The sequence below is a fragment of the Colias croceus genome, chromosome 12 (genome assembly GCF_905220415.1).
Source record: "Colias croceus chromosome 12, ilColCroc2.1".
Classification (NCBI taxonomy): Eukaryota; Metazoa; Arthropoda; class Insecta; order Lepidoptera; family Pieridae; genus Colias; species Colias croceus.
In genome coordinates, this window is record NC_059548.1 from 6,583,807 (window position 1) to 6,608,562 (window position 24,756).

At 33.4% G+C, this 24,756-nt stretch overlaps 3 protein-coding genes across 5 annotated transcripts in view; 1 reads left to right on the top strand and 2 right to left on the bottom strand.

Annotated features, from left to right (window-relative positions):
• Positions 1 to 17,060, top strand: LOC123695984 (pyridoxal kinase). Of its 2 annotated transcripts, XR_006752027.1 has the most exons (6): positions 1 to 259; positions 329 to 572; positions 1,528 to 1,794; positions 2,256 to 2,435; positions 2,698 to 2,892; positions 17,002 to 17,060. XR_006752027.1 is itself a non-coding variant. In XM_045641948.1 (5 exons), the coding sequence occupies exons 1-5, from the start codon at positions 170 to 172 to the stop codon at positions 2,814 to 2,816; spliced, it is 900 nt and encodes a 299-aa protein (XP_045497904.1). In that variant the 5' UTR covers positions 2 to 169; the 3' UTR covers positions 2,817 to 3,069. The 2 variants fall into 2 exon arrangements, 1 of the variants encoding a protein (XP_045497904.1); XM_045641948.1 differs by lacking the exon at positions 17,002 to 17,060 and having other exon boundaries at positions 2 to 259; positions 2,698 to 3,069.
• Positions 4,056 to 9,520, bottom strand: LOC123695983 (lysophospholipid acyltransferase 7-like). The gene is made up of 7 exons (XM_045641947.1): positions 9,298 to 9,520; positions 8,888 to 9,159; positions 8,281 to 8,432; positions 7,740 to 7,954; positions 5,486 to 5,671; positions 5,054 to 5,186; positions 4,056 to 4,287 (listed from the first exon to the last, which is right to left on the bottom strand). The coding sequence occupies exons 1-7, from the start codon at positions 9,507 to 9,509 to the stop codon at positions 4,087 to 4,089; spliced, it is 1,371 nt and encodes a 456-aa protein (XP_045497903.1). The 5' UTR covers positions 9,510 to 9,520; the 3' UTR covers positions 4,056 to 4,086.
• Positions 9,828 to 24,756, bottom strand: part of LOC123695982 (G protein-coupled receptor kinase 1) — a 27,227-nt gene continuing 12,298 nt past the window's right edge. Inside the window, exons 9-16 of one of the 2 annotated variants that reach the window (XM_045641946.1) lie at positions 20,135 to 20,300; positions 18,340 to 18,481; positions 17,674 to 17,848; positions 14,897 to 14,997; positions 14,216 to 14,378; positions 13,454 to 13,622; positions 13,033 to 13,277; positions 9,828 to 12,885 (exon numbers count right to left, since the gene is read on the bottom strand). In XM_045641946.1, coding sequence (XP_045497902.1) covers positions 12,691 to 12,885; positions 13,033 to 13,277; positions 13,454 to 13,622; positions 14,216 to 14,378; positions 14,897 to 14,997; positions 17,674 to 17,848; positions 18,340 to 18,481; positions 20,135 to 20,300 — 1,356 coding nt within the window. In that variant the 3' untranslated portion in view covers positions 9,828 to 12,690. Of the gene's footprint in view, positions 12,886 to 13,032; positions 13,278 to 13,453; positions 13,623 to 14,215; positions 14,379 to 14,896; positions 15,016 to 17,673; positions 17,849 to 18,339; positions 18,482 to 20,134; positions 20,301 to 24,756 lie in introns of both variants that reach the window. The other variant, XM_045641945.1, reaches the window with a different exon arrangement.

Below are 24,756 nucleotides of genomic sequence, written 5' to 3' on the forward strand. Positions count from 1 at the left end.
TGTTGTAATTTCAAAAAGATAACAAATTATGTCTCATTTCATTTAGTGGATTAATTAATTTATAGCTGATAAACTAAACTTGAATTTTAATTGTTATCTAGGAGACGACGTTCGCGGACGTGTTCGCCGTTTTATTCATATTTGGTGTGTGTTAGTAAAATAGTAAATCATGGCTTCAGATACACCAAGAGTTTTATCAATTCAGAGTCATGTAGTCCATGGGTATGTTGGGAATAAAAGTGCAGTTTTTCCATTGCAAGTAAGTATGAAATATTATTATTTATTTGTTTGGAATTTTTAATGCTTTCACTAATGAATTATTGTGTAGGTTTTAGGTCTAGAGGTTGATGCAATTAATACAGTGCAATTTTCAACACACACTGCCTATAAACATATCAAAGGACCGATTTTAAAAAATGAAGAGTTGGAGGAATTGATTGATGGTCTTGTATTAAATGAAGTTGATTATTATACACACTTCTTAACTGGGTATTCTAGGTCACCAGATTCACTTAAGCAAATTGCCCAAATCATTAAGAATCTAAAAGTAAAAAATCCCGGATTAGTTTATGGTGAGTATATATGTAATAATACCAACAACTGAATTATAAATTCATAGTTATAGAGTATGTGTCTAGCTCTATCAATTTTATAACAATTTATTAATAATCAAGATAATTTGACTTATAAAATGAGATTTGAAGTCTATTTAAGTATCATTAGCAGTAAACATTAGATAGCAACAAGATAAATAGTCAAGGTTTTATAAGATGATAAAAGCATTTGCTGTTACATTTATTTGGGTGATATTCTTTTTATTATATTTTAATTCATGGTTTTTAAATGTATAATTGATGGTTTGTGTACTATATGTGCCAATGCATTTTGAGGATCTTGTTCATAAGCAATTACTGTGGTAAGTAGTTTGGTCAGTGTGGACATGGCTCAGCGGCTGAAACATTTTGGAGACCTGTGGCCTGCCTCATTATTTTTGTTAATGAACAAAAGAATAAAACAAACCTTGATTCACAGAATTTTAATTTTTTTTCTGTGATTTTAATTAGTTCTTATCAATATTTTTATAGCTTATTGTTTTCTAGTATTTTTCTTTCATGGATTCACTTTCTTAATATTGTATGAACTTTCGAGCACTTCACATTTTCGCGCAATTATTATTTAAAGTATACTTTTATTGTACTAAAATTATATAGAATTCAAGGATAAATGGATGATGATGAATGAAGGCACTAATCTGACACTATGTTGAATATAAATTATAATACATGTGACCTTACCAATGTCAATGTGGTCAACATATTATCTATGGTTGTTGTAATTCAACAATAACTACTGAATGCAATTAGTTGAATACATTTCCTGTTTTGTTTCCTGTGTAATCTACTAACCATTTCTCTCCTCATATATTTAATTTAAATGTTTAGAAAAAGATATAGATTGAAATACATTTAAATAGTTAAAATTAATGAAATTATAAAAAATACGAATTTTTTTTTTTACTTTTTGTAGTATGCGATCCAGTAATGGGCGACAACGGTAAACTATACGTGCCTGAAGAAATACTGCCCGTATACAGAGATGATGTTGTACCTCTAGCTGATATATTAACGCCAAATCAGTTTGAAGCGGAACTGCTAACTGGTATACCGATGAAGGATTTAGATGGTGCTTTAAAAGTTATACAAGCTTTGCATGATAAGGGAGTTAAGACTGTTGTATTGTCGAGCACTGATTTGGGAGACGATCAGCATATGATTGGACTCGCTAGTAATAAAGGTAAAAATTTCCAACTGTATATTCTTTAAAGTATGCAAATTGGTACTTGGTAGGGTATATGCTAGGCCATGTACTTAGATAACAAAAAAAAAACTTTTATATATTAAGTAGGCAACTTAGAAAGTGATGTAGATAAAAATGCAAATGAAAAAATAAATACAAAATACTTATCATGTAAATTGTCTATATCTTGAATAAATGGCCATTCCATTAGACCACTAAGTAGTTAGGTTAGGCCTAACGATTTTGTGGTTCCCCATAAATCAATTGTATTATTCAAAGGAATATTGTTTTTTTAATCTCATTCTTGAAGAACAAAATAGCTTACAGTTGCAATAGATAACATGCGGTAAATATTTAGGATGATGTTGAATCTTTTATACATATAATAGGCAGGAAGAGGATTGACTTTAAAGGAAGAATCGAATCGAATGTTATAAAATTTCGTGATTTTGTTACAGATTCATGTTACAAAATAGAAATACCAAAGTTGGATGCAAATTTTACGGGAACAGGCGATCTGTTCGCAGCGCTGTTTATGGCTTGGTCGTATAAAACCAAAGACGACTTAAAACTCACATTAGAGTTTACAATAGCAACACTTCAAGCCATTGTTAAAGACACGTATGATTATGCAAGAAGTAAGGAAATTAAATATTTTTAAGTTAACTACTTTTAAACAAAAAGAATTGTCATAAGTACCAAAATATAAGATATTAATTTTGTCCATACCACAAATATATGCATAACGGATTTTCGAAAGCTGTCTTAGGTGTCTATGCTATATCATTATTTTTGCAATACAACTTCACTAAATATTTTTTTCCTTTTTGTTTACCTACTAAATATAATTTTTGCTTAGGCCATTCGCTAAATATATTTGTGTGACCTTTTTTTTTACAGAAATTCAGCCGACCGGGAAAGTCCCACCTGCACTCAAAGAGCTGAGACTTATTCAAAATAAGCACATTATTGAAAACCCAAAAATTAATATAACTGCGACGGAGGTGAAACGTAACTAAGAGAAATATAGATAAAGATCATATTTACATATTATTGCATGCTTAAATATTGCGCAGTACAAAGTAAATGCAATAATGTTAAATATAGCTAAGTGATGCCACTTGTCCCTCATAAAATATAAGATTAGATCGAGTTTATATTATCAGTTACAAATAGATTTTGCTTATTATATCGAATGTTTGAATTTTATTTTATATAGGTCTATAAAATAATGTTACAGTATTTGCACTATATTCACGCAAGGAGTTATATAAAACCGGCCAAGTGCGAGTCGGGCTCGCGCACAAAGGGTTCCGTAGTAGCAAATATAATAAATTACAGTTAAATCAACCTATCTCAAAAACTATAAGAGATACTTTGATCAAACCAAAAATCGTTGAAAGAGTTAATTAGCATGCATCACCTCTATTTTTTTTAGAATTTTATACCCCGTAGTTATAAAAATAGAGGGGGGGGGACATACTTTTTACGACTTTGAGAGCTGATATCTCAAAAACCGTTCACTTTAAGAAAAATGTTTTTTAAAAAACTTTATATCATTTTAAAAGACCTTTCCATTGATACCCCACACGGGTATGTACATCGAAAAAAAAATTTCATCCCTCAGTTACATGTATGGGGGGCCCCACCCCCAATTCTTTTTTTTACTATTTAGTGTCATATTTTTGTAGCGGTTCATACAACACATATTCCCATCAAATTTCATCACTGTAGTACTTATAGTTTCCGAGTAAATCGGCTGTGACAGACGGACAGACGGACAGACGGACAGACGGACATGACGAAACTATAAGGGTTCCGTTTTTGCCATTTTGGCTACGGAACCCTAAAAAAAACCGACCAAAAACTGTCTTCCAATACTTGATTAAGAAATATCTGTGATAGATGTATTTTGCTGATGTTTTGTTTTATTGTATTAAGTAATTTTATTGAGATTTTGTGTGAATCAATATGCTGTTAATGAAATAAATAATACGTGTTATCAAATGGTTTTATTAATTAGCAATCATAACTTTAACTTTACTGGCAATTAGGAGTACCTACTGTCTCATTCACAATAGCTACGATAAATACCTATCTATTTTTACGCATAATGAAAACAAAGTTTACCTCAAAAAAAATTACAATCGTTACGCAACCGACTAGCAAACTTGTAATATGAAATCATGATTGTATTCACTGAATTTCTAGTAATTAACGATTAGCTTCGTGTAGGTGTTAAGAAATAAAAAGCTTTGTCAAGTTCCAAAATTTTATTACAGAAACCGTTTATAAAGTTTGTTCACCTCTCGTTTTGTAAATGGCAATTGCTGCTACCATTAACGCCAATAATACGAGATGGAACACCCAAAATATAGAATTGTAATACCTTAAAACAACACTGGTGTCTCTTACTACGAAACACGGAGTCAAGTAAATCAAGCAGAGCAATCTCATTATAGAAAAACCGATATCCCACGGTAGTTTCATCTGAAAAAAGATGACTAGTTAGGTACGTTATTAAAAAAAAAATATATGACTTTTTTATAGGTCCATAATCATGGACCTATAAAATTCATATTTAGGTTTTTATTATTCTGTATTGTACTTACTGTAATTTGTTACGAAATATCGGAAGGCAACAGTTTTCTCTATAGAATAAAAAAAACCAATTGTACAAACTGCGCGTGTAGATATAGGTAGTTTAATAATAGCTTGAGTATATTGGTCCATTATAATAGTTACTTACATAAATAAAATTGACTCCTTGACTACTTTGAAACAAGATAGGGCGGGTTTATAGTTATGGATAGGTAATTATCTACCTTCTTATTTTTAACGACAAACTACAAACAATATAAATAAATTGGCTATGCATTTCATTAATGATAGGTAACAATAATACTTACCTACCAACTAAACCAGCTAAATGTCTTTTCCTAATGGTTCTAAAGTAGGTACCTTCACAAGTAGCTATCACTAATTTCAAACAATATGCAATAACAAAGTAACTCCCAAATTTTTTATCAACAAATACAATCAAAAATTATACAAGTCATTAGTTATCATATTACTATCTGCTGCAACTATAATTTCAATAATTAATATAAATACTTAATATCAAAGTGCAAGTTTACTTTGTATTCAAAGTAAACTTGCACTATATATAGGTAATATATACTTAGGTAGTTTATAAGTAAGTATATAATTATACTTATTATCAATATTCTATTTAAAAACGATTAAGAAAATTTACTGTTCCGGAAGTATCATAGAGTTCACTATATTCAGATTCAAGATGAATATAAACCCAGAGTGTGGTAGAAACTATTATTTGTGGCAATGTCGGGCTGCACCATATTGTCCAAGCAAAAAATGACCAAGCACTTCTAAAAGTAGAATAAAAGTGATTAAAAATTAAATTCATATATATATGTATCAGAGCACATCGTGAAGACAGGTGAAGAAACAATCTGCATGTTATGCTCTACATAGATTATCTGTCGCTCTAGATAACAATATAAGCCATGCGAACGAAGCGAGCGAGTCACGGCAGCGGCCGGCCTAAATATTCAAATAGGTAGCGAGGAGCGAAGCGACGAGCGTGTTAGGTTAACTTATTTTTTTTATAAATAGGTACCTACATTAGTAAATCCTTCTAAGAGAAAATTGCATGAAAAATACCAACCGAACTTCTTTATTAGCTTTTAAACTGTTCTTGTACACATTGGCCCAAAACCAATAGCGCGTTGGCATATCCCAGCTCCTTACAGAGTCTTTCATTTTCGGTCCCATTAACAACTTCTCATTGTCAAAGCATTTTAACATTGAAAAGTTGTATTCCTCTTCAACTGCTGCATCAGAAGTTGTAGCTCTAGAAATTCAAAACAAATAAAATTCAAAGCTTTACTAATAACTAATAAGGCATCTCCCTACCGTCATTCACTAGTAGTACCGTCTATCTCTATGTAGCGTTACGTTGCATTTAATTTATTAACGTTTTTTGGTGCGTTTTACTGTATTACCTAAGTATAATAATGTAGCGTCGACAAGCCAATTAATAATATTAATATATATCTAATATCTATCTACATATTTGGTTTGGTATATTAACGAGTTATACATTCATTGCATGCATAACTAAATAAATGTAAGTAAATAAAATATTTTTTTTTGATAGACTGAAAAATTGCAAAAAAATTCATTGCAATGTAGGTACTTACCTATATCTGTAAGTATGCTTACAAAAAAAAAAAAAATCGTTTATTTGATTTATAACACAGTGTACAATAGTTTCGAATATGTAGTACAGTAAAAATTGCATATTATAGCGGGCACTTATTAGATACACTAGTCCCAACAGTCAACACTAAGATCCTAATAACCTTATTTCACCTCTCAGTGTCCCAGTTCAATGAAGAGCAGTCTAGACTATGTCTTTACCCTTACCCTTTCAAACATAGGTAGGTACTATTCTAACAGTCAAAGACTATTTACCATAATTATCATTTTCATACCTATTTCATAATCGGTGCCATGAAAGCGTCCGCGTCGCAAAAGGCGGGCACAGAGATGAATTTGTGAGAACTTTGATAATATTAGCTATTTACAGGGTGGTTCTAAATTACGTTGACAAATTTCAAAATAATAAATTTCAAAAATGGGACATGCTGCGTTGCTATTGTTTTTTAATTATTATTTTCACATGTTTTGGCGCCAACTTAACGTTATTTGTGAAGAGAATAAATTTAAAATTAGTCTTTTTTTACTATGTCTGCTCAACGAGGTGCAATAATATTCTTATTAGACTGGTAAGTGGCAGTGCGAGGTAGTACGACTTCTCGGTATCAGTCGGCAGTTAGTTTCTTCTGCTATTAAACGCTTCTATGAGCTTGGCCATCTCGGTGACCGTCTGGGAAGAGGCAGAAAAATAACTGTGAGGACGCCTAGGATTCGACATATCGTCAAACAAAGATTGACCCGCAATTCACAAGCCGAGGTAAGAAAAATGGCTCGAGACTTAGTTGTAAGTCATTCAACGTTACAACGAGTTGTTAAAAATGAGCTCAAGTTAACAGCATACAAGCTGCGAAAAGCACAGCGGTTGGATGATAAAGATAAAAAAATACGCCTTGAAAGATGTCGCTTACTGAAAGCGCGCTCCGCTGGTGAAGCGTGGAAAAATATTTTTTTCACAGATGAAAATTTTTTTCAAATTGAGCAGTCCCATAACCGCCAAAACGATAAAGTTTACTCTTCTAGTCACCCTGGAGCCACAGCAATTATCCCCCATCGGCAAAAACCGGATTCAGTCATGGTTTGGCGTGGCATTTGCTCAACAGGCAAAACTCCTCTCGTTTTCGTAAAAAAAGGTGTGAAAGTGAATCAAGAAATATACCGACGCGATATTTTGGAGAGTGTAGTTCTTCCTTGGAGCCAGCAGCACTTCGGTGACCAACCGTGGACTTTTCAACAGGACTCTGCTCCATCTCACAGGGCCTCAAATGTGCAGTAGTGATGTATGGACCATTTCCCAAAGTTCATAAGTTCCAAGGAACGGCCTCCATTTTCACCAGATCTTAATCAAATGGATTTCAGCGTATGATCAATTTAGAGGCGAAAGCCTGTGCAACTTCACACAGAAGTGTAGACGCGATGAAAGCAACACTTACTTGTGAGTGGGACAAAATATCTGAAGAGGAGTTACGGAAAATCGTCGAAAACTTCAGAAAATGTATAAGCCTTTGTATTAAAGCTAAAGGTGGTTATTTTGAAAATAAATAGATATTTATATTAAAATAATACTGTATTTTTATTATTTAGTAGTCACCGTTATACTGTGTAAAAGAAAAATAAAATAAATCGTAAAATAAGTTGTCAACGTATTTCAGAGCCACCCTGTATATGGATTTTGTATATTTATTGATTATAAATTTACTTACACTATTTTCAAGAGGCTGAACCGCGCAGAAGGTCCATATCCCGGTATGGGTAAACATTTAGCGGGATAAACACCGAACCCAGACTCTGTACAGACGCTTGTGCATAACAGCATAGTGATTTGATATTTCAAAAAATACGTAATTAGATGTGGTATATTGTACAAGTAGCGAAAATCCGTTCCATAATCATCATAAAATTGTTGCTTGTAATAGAACTAAAAATGTTGAAAGAATTAAGTAGATATGTTTTATTTTACGTATCACCAATGTAGGTACCTACCTACACCAATTACCTAAACCTCTTAGTTAGACGACGGTATGATATTTATTTTAAAATGCTTGCTAAATTTCGGATAATTGGTTACAGAACTCCTAAAAATAATTTATCAAACATCAAGAATATTATAATTATTTACTTATAGTGTAATTTGTGTTATAAACAACTATTTTATTTATCACGAGGAGGTTTTTGGTTTTTCTCCACACATAATATCTTCAAATTCTTGTAATTCAAATGTTTATAAATTCTTATGAAACTCACCTCGGTGGAAAATTTTATTTGCAATAACAAATAACCAAGAGCACATATACACGCCTTTTTTAGTTTTTGTTCAGTTATTATTCTACAATCTCCTAACGTGGAAAAGGTAGAATTGAAATGATCTTCAAATATTTTCCACCTATAGTATGGTCCTAAAACGTTTAGGAATAATGAATTTAGCTTGAACTTTGAATCCTATAAGATACGATTCTCTGTTCAGTCAAAATTATTTTTGAAGTGAAAACTTCTTTAGCGGCGTTGGGTATAAAATCTTAAACTCGCGTCAGGACACGTGGCCTGATCGAAAAAGCGTAAGACGGACTTTTTTTTTAGCCCTTATATTCCATGCGTAAGACGGATACCATTCCAAAATATCAAACATGCTGAACGTTAATAATCAAGTTTTCACTTCTGCCGGCACTCCCGGAGTGCAACCCGTCTTTTTTTTATCTCCATCTCCATCTCTCTCGGGTATTTTATTCAGGGGCTTGGTACCTACTTGATAAAACAGCTAGGAAGGCTACATTTGAATATTATGTACAAATTTATATATTAAAGGAATTATTTAATAGGATAATAAAATAGGATAAAACATGTACCTACTAACCTCTATGTAATCCTATGAAATAATAAGCATACGTTATTATATCAACAGCAGATGGATCCGTAGTCAGAACATCGTTATCGCCCATATTCATTTTTGTCATGCTCACTCTTGGTTCAGATTTTATTTTCTGGGCCATGTTTAGCTCAAAAGCTAGACCTACTAGCCTTAATGCTAAGGTTTGATGGACCCAAAGTACATAATCGTTCACTGCATTTTGGTGCAGATAAAACAAATATAACCAGGTGTATGCCATGCTTACTTGGTGTAAATATCTAAATAAAAAATATATTTATGTTACGTGGTAAATCGATAGAAATGTAATATACTCATACTAGCCCTTAACCCTAAGCATTTAAAGTTAATACTTAATTCTAGTTAGTATGGAACCATTTAGTTAAGAAATTCTTTACCTTCTATCACAGCATTTTAGTATGACTATGTTTCCCCACACCAAAAGCACAGTATGGTATATTTGATGTCCGCATATCAAACACGCTAGTAATATTCCTAGGCCAGTTCCATAATTTCGTTTCATTGTTATATCATCTATTCTTTTGTAGTAACTACCGATCGAAATGCATAAGAGTAATGAAGAATAGAATATTACTGTGTCCACTACCATTTTATAAATACAATAAACAATAAAAAAGCTCGTAAAATGAATAAACACAAGAAAATTAATGTTAAATTTTGTTCACTACTAGATTATTTATATTTAATTTTTATGTCATTGTGATGTTCCTGATATGTCATGCTAACACTGGTGATTGATCAAATCTTATTTCAGATGTGTTTCAGATAGACAATAAATACGATTAATGTACAGGAAAAGATTATTAGCATTTAAATAAATAAAAAATATTTTAAAAATTATGTCTTACTATTGAATAATGAATTTATCGTGATAATTTTATAGGGGTGAACAATAAAAACACAGCACTGATTAAATAAACAATTTACTACATATAATGTAGGTTCACAATAAAAATATTTTCTAACAGAGGTTTCTACGATAACACAATGTCTGATGCAGATTTAGCTACTTACACTTGTCCTATACGCTAATACAAAATTTACCCAATATCTAAGCAACGTATTGCATGGAAGTAAGTGCACAATAAGACAAAAGTATTCAAAAATAAAAACAGAATATATAGTTAAATGCAATTTCATCATCCATTCATTATTACTTATTTGGCATAGAGGAATGTTAAGAACTATAGTTCCGACCTTTAAAATAATATGTAACATCTTATATAGTATATTATTTTAAATGGTCACAGTATGCATATTGGAAGATATTGTGTGTATACAAAAGTCATATTATGTGATTCAACATAATAAAAACGTGTAAATATATAACACAGATATAAAGAAAAAATATGTATACAAAAATATAAACAATTCATAAGCAAAAGCAGTGATATACATTGATATAAAATTGTGAAGAAGTCGATCTATTCAGCATTGTCTACAAAAGAATTAAATGATTACATCACACTTCTCACCAGCTAACCTATAATACTGTTAAACCACTATCATTACTTCATCTACACTCAATCAATAATCCCGTTTTTAAATTTAATTGACTAGCATCTAATGTATTTTATATCCTATTGAGATAAATCAATCACATTTTCTAATTATAAATTTCATTTTCACAATAAACATACATTTTAGATGAAATGTGAAGCTTTAAAAACCTAAATGATAGTACACTAATTATGCAATACCATCAAAATTAACATTTACTATCAAAGTATGAAAGTTAGAAAATATATCATATTATTAACTAAGCTAAAAACTGTGATGTATTATTAGAATTTGGATGTAATAGATAAAAATTTTGATATTGAGTGAATAGTTCTTAAAATGTTATATGAAATACACCTAAACATTCACCAGTTCTAGTTTAAAATACACTAAAGTTAATATTTATATTAAACCTTACCTTATAATAAATATATAACAGTGTGTTGTGAATAGATTTGTTCCTAATTTGAGTATTTAAATTGATCTTAGAGAAATACAATTATAATTATTTGTTTTAAGTATGTTATGATAGTAGGTCAAACCATGTGGTTTTAGAATACTTAGAATTAAAAAACTGTTGTTTTGTCTTTCTTTGTACTTATAGAAATCAAACTATCAAAACACATATTATATATTGAAACACAAGTTCAGCCCATGAATTATAACATATTTTCATAATGGAGTTCATAAATTATGAATTTATATAAAAAGTCTATTCTTACAGAATTTCTTATCATTATATTGTTTTCATCTTTACTATCATCTAAGCTATTTAATATTTACGGATACAAACATTAAAATTGGAATTATTGAATATTTTTTCTTTATTCTCCTTTCAGTAAAATGTATATAAAATCCAAGAAAAAAAATATAAATAAATGTGAACATGTTTTAGAGAATACATTTTCAAACACCTGACTAAACACGAGACATATTTTTTATGTTTTCTAAAATGCACAATTGTGTATAATAAAAAAGAACATGTATAAAATTTATATGATATAAGACCATAATATGTACTTCTAAATCTGCATCAGGCATATAAGCCCTCTATTAAGTTGAATCATTATTGCAATGGTTAATTTATCTGCAGTCATATTCTATAGTATAAAGAAAACAGTAGAAAAATGTTGGTATATTCAGTAAACTATACATAGTGAATGTTTAAAAAATTCTCTAAACACTTTAAATATCACTATTGTTGTTACTTGTCACGCTTTTACTTTGTTAAATGATTATTGCCTCTATAATTTGCATGAATGGATTAAAAAATTACAGCTACTTACATTTACTTCTATGTAAATAAATAACAAGAAAACTAAAGATATAGTAGTTATTAACAAGAATGGAAAATCTATTATTTAAGTACAATTCAATAAATAATGTGTAGTCCTGTATCTTGATAAAAAGGAACTTTTATATTCATAATAAAAAAATTGCACAAGAGAGCCATCAGATGTATAAAATAAAATTCAGCATCTGAATAAAATATTGATTAAATTATTCTATGTGCAATAGTCAGAGATGTAACAGAGTGCTAAATCCTAATTAGAATATTAGTTGAATATTTGAAGCATCTATAATAATTAATACATTACTTAATTTTGACTTTAAAATGTCACAACATTCTAATGTTAATTTACATAGGAATCATAATTACATTTTTTTTATAAATTTTGTCCTATTGCACAAAACAGATAATTATGTAAATGCTATATTTATCTAATCAACATTACATTAATTATTCTTTACAGTACCTACCACATTTAAATACAACATCCAGAACATTTATAATTACAAAGTTCAATCGGTGCAAACAATTATAAAAAACAATATTTTCCACAGTTGAAAGTTTACTGCAAGGTAAACGAAATCGAGTTCATACATTATTATTAATTTCCGTAAATTTGATCGGTTCTATCACATACTTCGAACAACAATAAAAAAATGCGAACAGCATTCATTTAGTAATAATTGGCAGTCCTAATTATCACTATAGTTTGTGGCTCTATGAGCCGCAACGTCAGCGTATTGGCTTCGGGCGTGGCTTACCTGAGGGGAGCGGGCGCCGCTAAACTGCGGGGCGATCCGCGCCATGTTCGTGTTTAGCAGCACTCGCACAACAACCACGACACATACACTTTACACTACGCGAGCGCGAGACCGGCGCGTCACAGTTCACTCGGTACAACGGTTCACTTGATAAGTTGCGCCGCACTCTTGGAGCGGCGGAACATCTTCGCGCCCTTATTGGGCGCGGAAAGCTCGTGCTAGTTGTTCCCGTTGGGGGCTCTCGTGAGCGCCGGGGAAGCGGCCGGTGGCGGGCGCCCGAGAGCCATCGACTCCTTTGCACCATCTGTGCCGTAAATTTTACCGGCCTTCTTCGCCATCGACGCCAATAGTTCTTGGGAACACTTGTGCGCAGAGCGCAGTGATAGTGCCCATTCCTTTAGACCTATCTCGTCCTGTAAAATATATATATATTTTGAAATGAATAAAAGTTTTTTTTTCTTGCTTACATAGTTAAATAAACAATACCTTCATCTTAAAAAAGTGATGAAAGCATTTTTTGTGTGTAAATTAAAAGGATAATTTAAAAAAGTATAACCAACCGTATTGGTGAGGACAATCTTAGTGTCATTCCTAGTGCGAAGCACGATACACTGTTCACCCTTAACTGATACCAGATCAGAAGAGACATCTTCGACGATATCCAACAGAATCATTTCAGGTTTAGCGCTATTCTCCAAGTGCAGCTCGAGTCTGTTGGGATACAGCTTGGCATAACGGGTTTGCCACGCGCTGGCGAACGGCCCGCCCAGCTTTTTTATGTAACCGTGAAGAATGCAATCGGATTCTGGAAACGCGACATATATTTATTCATAACAAGAAAGTAAATAACTACTAGCTGTATATATAAACCTCTTTGAGTACAACAAAATAAAATGACATATTTTTGAGTGTCGTATAAGAAAAATATATTTCTTCTTATCAGAAAATACCATTGAAGATCAATTTAAATGTTTAAGTTACCTTTCTCATCTGCATCAAACTTCTGTTTCTGTTTGGACTTCTTCTTGTGTTCCATCTTATCGGCTTCCTGGTTGACTGTTTCGAATACAGTTTCAGCCACCTCAGACTGCCAGCGCTCCGATATCACTAGGGGGAAGTCCTTGTATTGAGCTTGATCTGCTTCCGTTAGCTGAAATTGAATATATTTCATAAATAGGCAGTCTGTAAATGTATTTAAATACCAGGCCATATCCACAAATAAGGTATGTAAAATAAATCTAGTAAAAAAAAAACTAAATAAACACGCATAAACTCATGAAATTATTGTGTCGCTCACCAATCCTTGATAAGTGTACAATCAAAATCGAGTCAACAGGAGCCGGTTACATACTAACATACAAGTGAAGCTAATAAAAGCGTGTTAAAAATGAAATGAAATGAATTTATTTGTGACATATTCATACCTACAATTGTACTTGTATCTTGGGACCCTTATAGTATGTATAACTAAATACACTAGTAGAAGACTTTTCTTATTGTTACGTCATAATACCTTAATCCGCCTCCTTGGTACAGTGGTTGACGCGTGAGCGTAGAACCGAGGGGTCCTGGGTTCGATTCCCGGTGGAGACGAAGAAAAAAAAAAAAATGTCTCGGTCTGGTAGGACACAGAAGGCTGATCACCTACTTGTCCCTAAAGAAAAATCGATCAGTGAAACAGATGTATGCATAATGCATCTGCCCCTTACCCCACTACGGGGACATGGGACTTCACTTTAATACCTTAATCCCCTTAGTGTCCTCCTCATCAAAGCTGCCGATATCGAACGCGTCGGCCGCGTTAACTTCGCCGCGGGGCGGGATCAGCGGCGGCGTGTACTTTTGGTGGTACACTTGCTGCCAGTCGATGCCGGCGAAGAACACGTGCTCTTTTACCTCGTCGGCACTGCGGGGTTGGTTTTAAATTATTTTAAGTACATTGTAGTTTTTTAGTAGTAAGAAAACAGTCGTTAATATATTATCTTACTTATTACAAAAGTTGCAACATATAATTGTGTATTATCATAGTGTACATTTATCATAGATCATAAGAAAAGATTTCGAAAAAACTTACAACAATCAAATAGGTTTTTATGTTATGTATATGCAATATTTTATTTAGTCATGAATTCTTTACTTTCAAAAAGTTACTTCAATTATGTTACACATTTCATACACATTTACACAATATTTCAGTAGTCAGATTTATAATAAGCTTAAGGACCGATTTCACCACTTGCTGATATTTGTATATTCGACCGCATTCAAAACACTTTTCGACATAACTTCATCATCGTCACGCCATCATCGACATAATTACGTTCATGCATTATTTTTACTTTAATTGAGTTAAGCTCAGAACATATTTGATAGCTGTTAATCATTTCCTGAATCTATAAAACTAATAAAACTTGAACTACTTACCCTCTTCCCTTACATCCGAGCCGCTTATTGATATCCCGTTGCAAGAGCCCCTCGAGCAGACTGCGCAGGCTCGGGCTAAACGACTCCGGCAGCTCCACATTCTGGTAGACATTATATTTCTAACTCTAACATTATTTTATCAAGTCCAAGGGCACATTTATTGGTAATAATAATTGTTATAAAATAATAATAGTTCATACATTTACAATATAAAAATACTATAAACTATAGAATGTATAAATTAAATATAGCTATTTTAGAAAACTTATTTTATATGTAATGTGAGCGAAGAATATCAAATTATTATTATACTAGCATCTTATTCTGGGACCTGGCTTCGCCCGCGGTAACACGCGTAAAAAATGCAAAATAACCTTTTTTTATTTTATAGTGGAGAATGCATTTAAGCATACCCAGGGCACTCGGGGAAAGAGCCCTGGGTTATGTCGGACTCACCCTGCTGAGTGCAGGGACCTACCGACTAAACTCCACTGTGTTCCGCCGTGCCGCTTTATAGATGGGGCCGCGGGTATTCGGTAGAACCGCGTCCGCAGACCCGTCAGCGGCAGCCTATCTCCAGGCCCAACGCGAATGTGGCGGGAGGCCGCCAGGTCTACCTTCCTAGGGGGGCGGCGTGAGTGGAACACTTCTCACGCCGCCTCTCCGCACCGGATGATGGATTATATCCCCGTTCCACCATCCGGTGCCCATCATCAGGGAGGCAGGTCGCGACCGTGTAAAGCGGCCGCGACACGGCGACGACGCCCAATAGGACGACGACGCCGAATCGGATCCGAGGAAGGGTTTCTCTCGCGGACCCGCTCTGCCTCCTCCTTCTGCGACATCACATACTCGCAGAATGTGATAGCCGCGGACCACGATCTGTCGCCGCCAACCATTTCGCGAACTATGGAAGGCAGGGAGAGATCAGGGCCGACGACTGCGACTAGGCGAGCACGGGGCTCTGACCACGCGGGGCACACGGCGAGAGTGTGGCCTTTATGGCTCAAATACGAAATACGATATGACTAAATGCAAAATAACCTGGGATAAAAGACTTTAATCGATCCAGTAGTTTTTTTTTATATAATGTCAGTGCGTTATTTACATCTTCACACTCAAAGTTATTAAATATTCATATAATATACAATATTTATCGAAAAAAATATGCTAAGAAAAATAAAACCAGCACCTGTACATCCAAGCAGCATTCAAGACCTATATTTTCTTTTTTTTTAAAGAAAATTAAGTTTCAATATTACATAATATAGTAATAAAAAAATACGTATTCATGTTTCCAAAACATTTTCTATTTATATTGTATTGATAAAAATAACTATTAAATTAATTACCGATAAAATAATGTGCTATTAACAGTGACGTACATCAGTGATAATTCAATCAATGTTATTACTACTTTATTGTGTAGTTAGCGTAATGACGTTAACAATAGTGTTATTCATTAAAAAAATATTAAATTACCTACGACATTTATTATTATTGACGTCAATAGCGTTACCTACAATATGTTGTGTACACCTGTGTAATATCATAATATGTATATAGGCGAGTCATGATCGAGAAATTCGTAAGTTGGTGTTATGACTAAACGATGACGTCACACAACCTACTCCAGTGAACCAGAGATGTGAACTCTCATTTTGATGCGTGATATATTGCGGTTATGTGACATACAGTATCATTGACCTACATGTGAATACGAATTCAACGGTCAGTAAATCAAAGTGATTCAATTTCGCTTCGCGTAATGTGCGCGAACATTATTTTTCCAGTAATATTATGACATTATTGTTGTATTTTCGCAAGGTTGCGCGTGAAATGAATTTCTTTAAATCGGAAAACAGAATATAAACTAAATTTCTGTAGGAATACGGTATTTCCAAGAGGTCAATTAAGAAGTTCAATAAATTCCTCATCTAATATATAAAAATCAATGCCACTTTTCGTTGTAATTCCATAACTCGAGAACGGCTGAACCGATTTCGATAATTCTTTTTTTATTATATTCCTTGAAGTACGAGGATGGTTCTTATGTAGAGAAAACGTTAATATGTACCACGGGCGAAGCCGGGGCGGACCGCTAGTCTATACATATAATAAATCTGTAGAAGGGTCAATTCTGTACATTGAAAATATTGAAAAAATAAATAGCAGGGGGTGTTACTGGATCGATACCAAGCCCAAATATGTGATTAAAAAAATTTTTGTCTGTCTGTCTGTCTGTCTCTATGTTCAGGCATCACGTGAAAACTAACGGTTCGATTTCGATGAAACTTGGTATAATTATACCTTATTATCCTGGGCATAAAATAGGATACTTTTTATCCCGGAAAAATACGTAGAAAAAAAATAAATCTTAATTTTTCTTAATTTTTCCGCGCGGACGGAGTCGCGGGCGGAAGCTAGTTTAGAATAAACAATTAACATTTGTACGCAACTTTGTACTTTTCATAAACAAACTTGAAGTAAGTAGGTAATGGAAATTCAAATGTAAATAATATTTTTGCAAAAATCGATCGATACTAAAAAGAGACTATTAAATTATATTAATAATAGTAATACTGAGATTTTCCAGCGCTTAAAATCCTTATCATCTCATGGTTTAATAATCTAAGTCTGTATCAATTCACTTCTGTACATAACCGATTTTGTTACACTTGCGTAAGTCTTAGTATCTGTATGCATGAAAGCTTGGCACCTTATCTTTCTACCAACACCCCAAAAAAAGCCAAAAACAACAAAATCCTGATATTTACCATGGTCAAGGTCATCCGATCGATCTCGTGCTTGTCCTTCGTCTTGTGCTGGCGGAACGGCGAGTGGCCCTTGAGCAGCTTGTACAGCATGCAGCCGAAGCTGAACCAGTCCGCGGACGAGTCGTAGCCCGTGCCCTTGGAGAGGACCTCGGGCGCCATGTAGCCGTGCGTGCCGCTGGAATGGGAGATTTTAATAAGAAAAATTTAGTAAACTGAATAAATTGTGAAGCTTAGGTAACTATAATTAAAACTGAATAAATTGTGATAATTCGAAAGCTTAGGTTACTATAATTTATACTTTTCAATGTTCAATTGTTAAAACAGCATGAGCTACTTGGTCTAGTTAAACCTATTTTAATATACATACTGAATCGTAACAGTAAAACAGTAAGTGACATTTTTACTTTAGCTTTTCAGTTATAACAGCAGATAAAAACATACTCAGGTTTCGATATATTATCCTAAAATTAGTGTGAATTGGCTATCGTAATATTCAATTATTACTTAGCTGGTTAAATCTAAACTGGGGCTAGATAATACATGCCAAACTACAAGAAATTAAAAATCGTGATTGTAAATAGCACGATCATTTTCAAATTACAATGATTATGTACTTTCCACTTTGTTAAAGAATTCGATAATATTTTCTGTTAAAATGACACTTACACACTAGCATGCGGCTTCTTCTTGGAGAAATCACATGCGAGACCCAAATCGGATATTCTCACGTGGCCGTGTTCGTCGAGCAGGATATTCGCCGGCTTCAAGTCTCTGTACACGATGTGACGTTTGTGCATGTGCTCTAGACCTGATTTAAAAAAAGGAAATTGAACTTTATTATTAAGGCTAAAAAGTCTTTTGACGCACTTACACTGTTAATTAATATAGAGAGGAAATATTTGATTTATTTGTATGTAACTATTGGTTAAAATAAAAACTTCGCAACCGGCTTTTAAAAAATTTCACTTGTAAGTAGACAAGGCTAAGTACAAAATTAGAGTGACAAACTATATTTTATTTTTTTATAATAAAATTAAACAACATTCTTCACTGGAAACTATGTAAATTCTTAGTCTCTATCTAATAAGAAAGAAAGTATTGATATACATCTGGCCTTTAAAACTACAAGAGCTCTCAATATACATCTTATTGATATAAACTTGATCGCTTGTAGAAATGCTACCAGTTAAGTATTATAGAGAGAAATAACTTAAGATTCTAGATAACTAGCACTAGCAAGTGCATTTAATAAATCTTAACAATTATTTCTTATCTAAATTTAAAAATACAAGCGGATACGCTCAGAATTAAAAATTTCTAGTGTTTCATCTTTGGTGTCTCACATACACATTCCCTATTCACTAAAATACTATAATATTCTAATATCATATTAAGTTCTTCTATCTGATCGTTCAATCTCATAAAAGCACTATATTATGTAAACAATTTAATAGACCTTGTATAAATGTAGGACAATAATGTTTAAGTATATGAGTTTCTCAAATTTAATCATTTTTATACTCAAATTAAATGTGAATTACGAAGCACATTTGCAAAGTGCTACCAATTTGGCGCAGTATCACATTCAACGTATTAAAAAATTGTACAAATCTCATAGTATATCTGAATAAACATGCGCTTTATCTGAATGTTTATTGTTACCCAGAAAACCGTTCTTCACAAACAATTGCTGATAATTTATTTAGCAGTTATTCTGTTATATATTTAAAAAATCGGCTTTATACAAGAAATAAAAGGGAATTATAAAATAGCGCCTATTCGTTGTCGTACATCGTCACACTCGACGTGTATTCAAGCTACGTACTTGCAGCTCGCTTGGTCGTTCTAGTTAATATTAATGGGTATTTCACGTTCCACTTGCCTGCCGGTCTAGCACGATTTTAAACAAACCATCACGCCTATTTTTGTAACTCGGCTATTTATGATATTGTTATGACTTTCGTTTTGATAGGAGTATGTTTGATTCATCTTTTATAATCGAAATGACGCATACGCCCGTGATTTAGGATACAGATGTTACTTTATATTGCTGCGATAGCTCGTCATTGGGATTATTTTTCATGTCGCTGTTCATATGTATTAAATTTATTTATTTAAACCAACTACTATGAAACACTGAGTTTTCCTCTCCGCTCGCTCCTCATTATAGAACGTCAGCTTTCTCCTTACACGATTCCGACAAAAAGTTAATGCACTCTCGTCGTAAAAGATAATAGGGTATCTATTACACTTAAATATAAATAGGTTTAATGATAACGTAATTTTTGGGAACGTCTTTCACTTATAAATTTCTTAATTTTTAACACTACATTTTTTTTAATACCCGTTAACTGAGCTTTAAAGATAATTTGTATTTCGTAATATAATATCGAGTACTTATATAAGTCTAAGTTAATAACAAACTAGGAGATGCACTAGAACAAAATAATTCAATTCTCACCTAATATAACTTCAGCAGCGTAAAATTTCATTTCAGCTTCATTAAAGACGCCATGTTGCGACAAATGGTAGTGCAGATCCCCGCCGTTCATAAGATCCAGTATGAAGCAAAGTTTATCTGGAGTGTGGAACGCATACGTCATACATACTATGAACGGGCAGTCCACCTGAAAAATGGAGAAATATTTGTTATGGCGCAGATATATTTGTCTAGCTTTTGATTTGAGAAAATACGATCGTTTGATATTTTCTAGACGAGTAAACATCGGAATAAATCATATTATGTTCTATTTCTTATAAGATTACCTAACATCCTAAGGATCTAATAAGATACGAACACTTATTACTTTAACTTTTTATGTTATTTGAAAACAATGCTGTTTTACAATTTCAATTTGATATTTTATGATATAGACATATTGTCTTGATTAAAATAACAAAACATACATTAAACTAATAATTATCATAATCTAACTTGACAAATGATGTCTATCAGCATTACGCGATACTGTTTCTGATGACTAGGAAAGTTCCGCCACTACGATGACGTATGCCAGTTGCCACACTTTTTGGTATTGGGAATTCTCGTGACGTTAACACACGTGCAACATTTAAAGCTTTTTTCCTTTGAGATGTTTATTTTCCTCGTAAGAAAATTGTTCGTACGATGAGACGATATGAGCAAAGAACAATAATACACTCACCGGCACGGAATCTTGGCCACTTACAAATTTGCCGATAAAAAAAGTTTTGAAGTGTTTTTAACGATTTTTTTGTATGCAGATATGTTAACATATTATTTGTTTAATTTTATGGTAAGAAATCATTAAGTTTGAGAATAATCTTTTACCACTTTTTAAGAGTTACTCGAAATTTGTGATTTGTGCGGTTAAGCCGAAGTTACGAATTGTTCGTTTTAAACTTTTTTCGATATCGTTTATGCTGTTTTAAGATATTGTTATTGTTGTACTGTAGTCAATGATCGTAACAAACAATAAAAAATGCCGTTCACATCTGAACAACCTGCTCAGGCCATCACAATGTTAGACCAATGACTGCCGCAACATAAAGTACCTAATCTACAGTACGTACCACTTTCAGCTATGCACTATGCATAGAGAAGATACCAAGAGACTGGCAGCTACACGTGCAGACCAGGAAATGAAGGCGTGAGGTGCTCATCAGCTCGATAAGACCCGTTTATTGTTCAAGAGATACTCAGAAATGGCTTTCTGACAGTTTTTGAGATACGCCACCGGCTCTAAAACACCAGGATAATAAATGTGAGTGAGCAATCGGTGAGAAGACTAATGAAGGAAGTTAATTTGAAGGTTTGCAGACCAGCTCGCCGTCCATAACTCCTCAGACATCACAGAGAAGCACGTCTTCGTTTTGCACGAGAACATGAAAACTGGACCCACAGCCAGTGCGCTCGTCAGGTGTTCACAGATGACTGCTAAGGCACTTTACGAGCTTCTGATAGCTAAGAGTCAGTATAGAGGATACGAGAAGAGAGGTTTTCAACCATCACCACGCTCAAACTGCGATTTTTCATGGAGGGTCAATAATGGTATGGGGAGGTATAAGTTCCGATGCTCGCACGGAGTTAGTTATCGTAGATAATGGCTTAAATTTGATCAGGTACATCGAGGAAATTTTCCAGGAACATGTTCAGCCCTATTACAGGTTTATCAGTGAAGAAAATTTGCTACTAATACACTATAACGCATGTCCGCGTGTCGTACGATGCGTATAAGAGTACCTTCAAGAGGTTAATATTGAAAAATTGGAGTGGCCAGCTCGTAGCCCGGATCTTAATCCAATAGAACACATCTGGGAGATGCTTAAAAGAAACATAAAGTTCGATTCCAACCCAGCACCAATGTTAGATGAGCTTAGAAATACAGCTGGGGCCGTTTGGTACACTATAGCTCAAGTGGACATCAAAAATGTCTTCTAGAGTATGCCAGACTGGATGCAAACAGTGTTTAAGGCAAGAGAAGGAAACACCCTATATTAAAAGGTTCAATTTTTTTTTATGGAAACGTTCTTTCTAATTTTTGTGCATTTTTTAAGAAATCATTTAAATTTCACAGGAAAAGCGTAAATTCTTGTTTAATTCATATCTACGCGGGAGTACTTCTTATAAACTTCCAATTATTACTAAAAGTTAGTAAAAACATTAAAGTAACTAGTTTTGATCAAATTTTAATTGAATTTTGTAGTAGAAAAGAAATAGTATTATTTTACGCAAAAAATTGCAGTGGCCAAGATTCCGTGCCGGTGAGTGTACTTCCCCCAGACTTATCCACTCAGGTGTATCAACGATTATTTTATACATCCTCTAGATTTTCTGGTGAAATCATAACTCCAATACTTAATTCCATCTAAAAAAACATCCGACGCATAAATCGAGGGTTTTTGAAGTGTTGAGAAACTAGAAAGCTAAAATAGCATTTAGGCAATAAACGTTTTCAGTTATAACGTCAACCTGTGGCAAACGGAAATAATAATTATGTTTTGTTACGAATTCGTCCCCTTTGTTGAGCAGCGATCGCGTAAGCGCGCCCATGTGAATGTACACTCTCGTATAGCGTTGCTAAAACATACTTACGTACCTGCGTCATATAAGCCTAGTAATAAATAATCAAAATATAATTACATTGATAGTAATATATGTATTCTAATAAACTGCTATGACGTATCTTTATCATTGCGTAGCTATCCAATTTTATCAATAGAAGCACTTTAACGATAATCAAAATTAATTACACCATCATAATTGACTTACATTAAAATAAAAAGTGATATATACGTTGAATTGCTATAAAGAATAATCTATTTCAATTTATACGTCTATTGTATGAATAAATTCCGTATCGTATGATTGTCAGCCACATGAACTGTATGATAAGTACTTTAAAGTTTTTCTGATTTGATCTGCTCGACTGACTAAAATGAAGTCATTGGGCGGATTTGATGTACATCGCTAAGCTCAACTGCTTGTAGACGAAACATGTCCAAAAGATTGAAGTCGTGTAAGTGTTATTTTGCCCATACTGGCAGACGAGGCGGCGCCGAGCCACCAGACGACCGCTCATAAAAGATAAGCTCAGTCGTCCGTCTCAATGAGCTGATATCTATTAATAAAAAGTCCCAACAAATACTGTAATAAATACTAATTGTTCTGAGAGATTGCATTCTGTTGCGAAATACGATTAAATATCCAATCTATCATACTTCGCTGAGATTCCCATAACATCAGGCACGTTTTACAGCAATTTTATCGCCGAATAACATGGACCCTGTTTATATCTATAGGTATGCGAAATGCGTGGGCATAAATGTCATCAATATCGGATAACCCTAATAAAGCCGAGTTTTGTTACCCCTTAACATAAAACTAAATCGTTTATTACCATATAATAGTATGAAGTTCGAGCCGAGATCGGCCCAAAAGAAAACTCATGTCAAAACTTACATAAATTTAATACATTTATGGCGGAGGAATAGAGGCGGTTTTCCGTTTTAAGTTCGAATACCGACGACCTCGTTAAAGTTACGTTAAGGCTTTTAGGTCGGCAAGAATAAAAATGTAGCAACACATTATATTGTCGTTTAAAGAAAAATGTTACAGTTAAGTGTACGTTGATGAGCAAAATGGGGAAGAATCAATTGGGATTATAAAACAAAATGCAGCGGAAGCAGATTGGAGCCCGTCGACAAATTGAGGGCGAGCCAATTCGTTTCAGTCCAATTGGCTGGATATCGTTTATGTCCCCGATGCAATATCGCTTATTACCTATACGTAGGTATATCGTAAAGCTATTGTCCTGAATCAAAGTAGCCCGTTATCGACTAAGCTACAGATAACCGACAAATAACATACGATTTATATCTATAAATGTGTCGTCCATATTCGCATTTACGCAAAATAACAACATAACATTGCAAAATATTCAGACAAAGCAAGACGAAAAAGTCTATAACATACGAATGACTACATTCAATAAATTACTGATGTTAATGTAAATTAGTTAACAGAACATTTAGCAATCATATTTGCACTACATAAAAATCCAATAAATATTGTATTTTTGTATCGCTATATTATTATTATCAAACTAATAGAAAAGGAACTGGATCGTTGAAACTGTTATTTATGCGTAATCGTAAAAATATAGAGCCACCGCCTACGCAACGAGAAAATCTCTTTCTTCACATTATCCTTGAATAGAACTTTCTTTTAACTTATACAAACTACAGAAAAGCTCATTAAAATATGACTTACAATCTCTCATAATGTGCATTTCATATAGATGTAATATGAAAAATGAAATCATAGCGAGCTTATGTGTTGAAAATAAAATGGATTTTGGTTTATGTGGACATTTTTAGTACCGCTCATCTATCAATACCTTTTTAGAACTGTGACAGACCGATGACTGATAGACCCACGCGTTTTAAAATTTAGAAGATTCGTTCACACCAAGAAGCTTATAATATCCTCTAATACACTGGAGATTGCACTATGACCATTAACTTGAAACAAGAAACTATGACATTCAATGACGTCAGTCATGTTATTTGTCTCTTTCTGTCGAGTGACCACGCTGGTTTGTA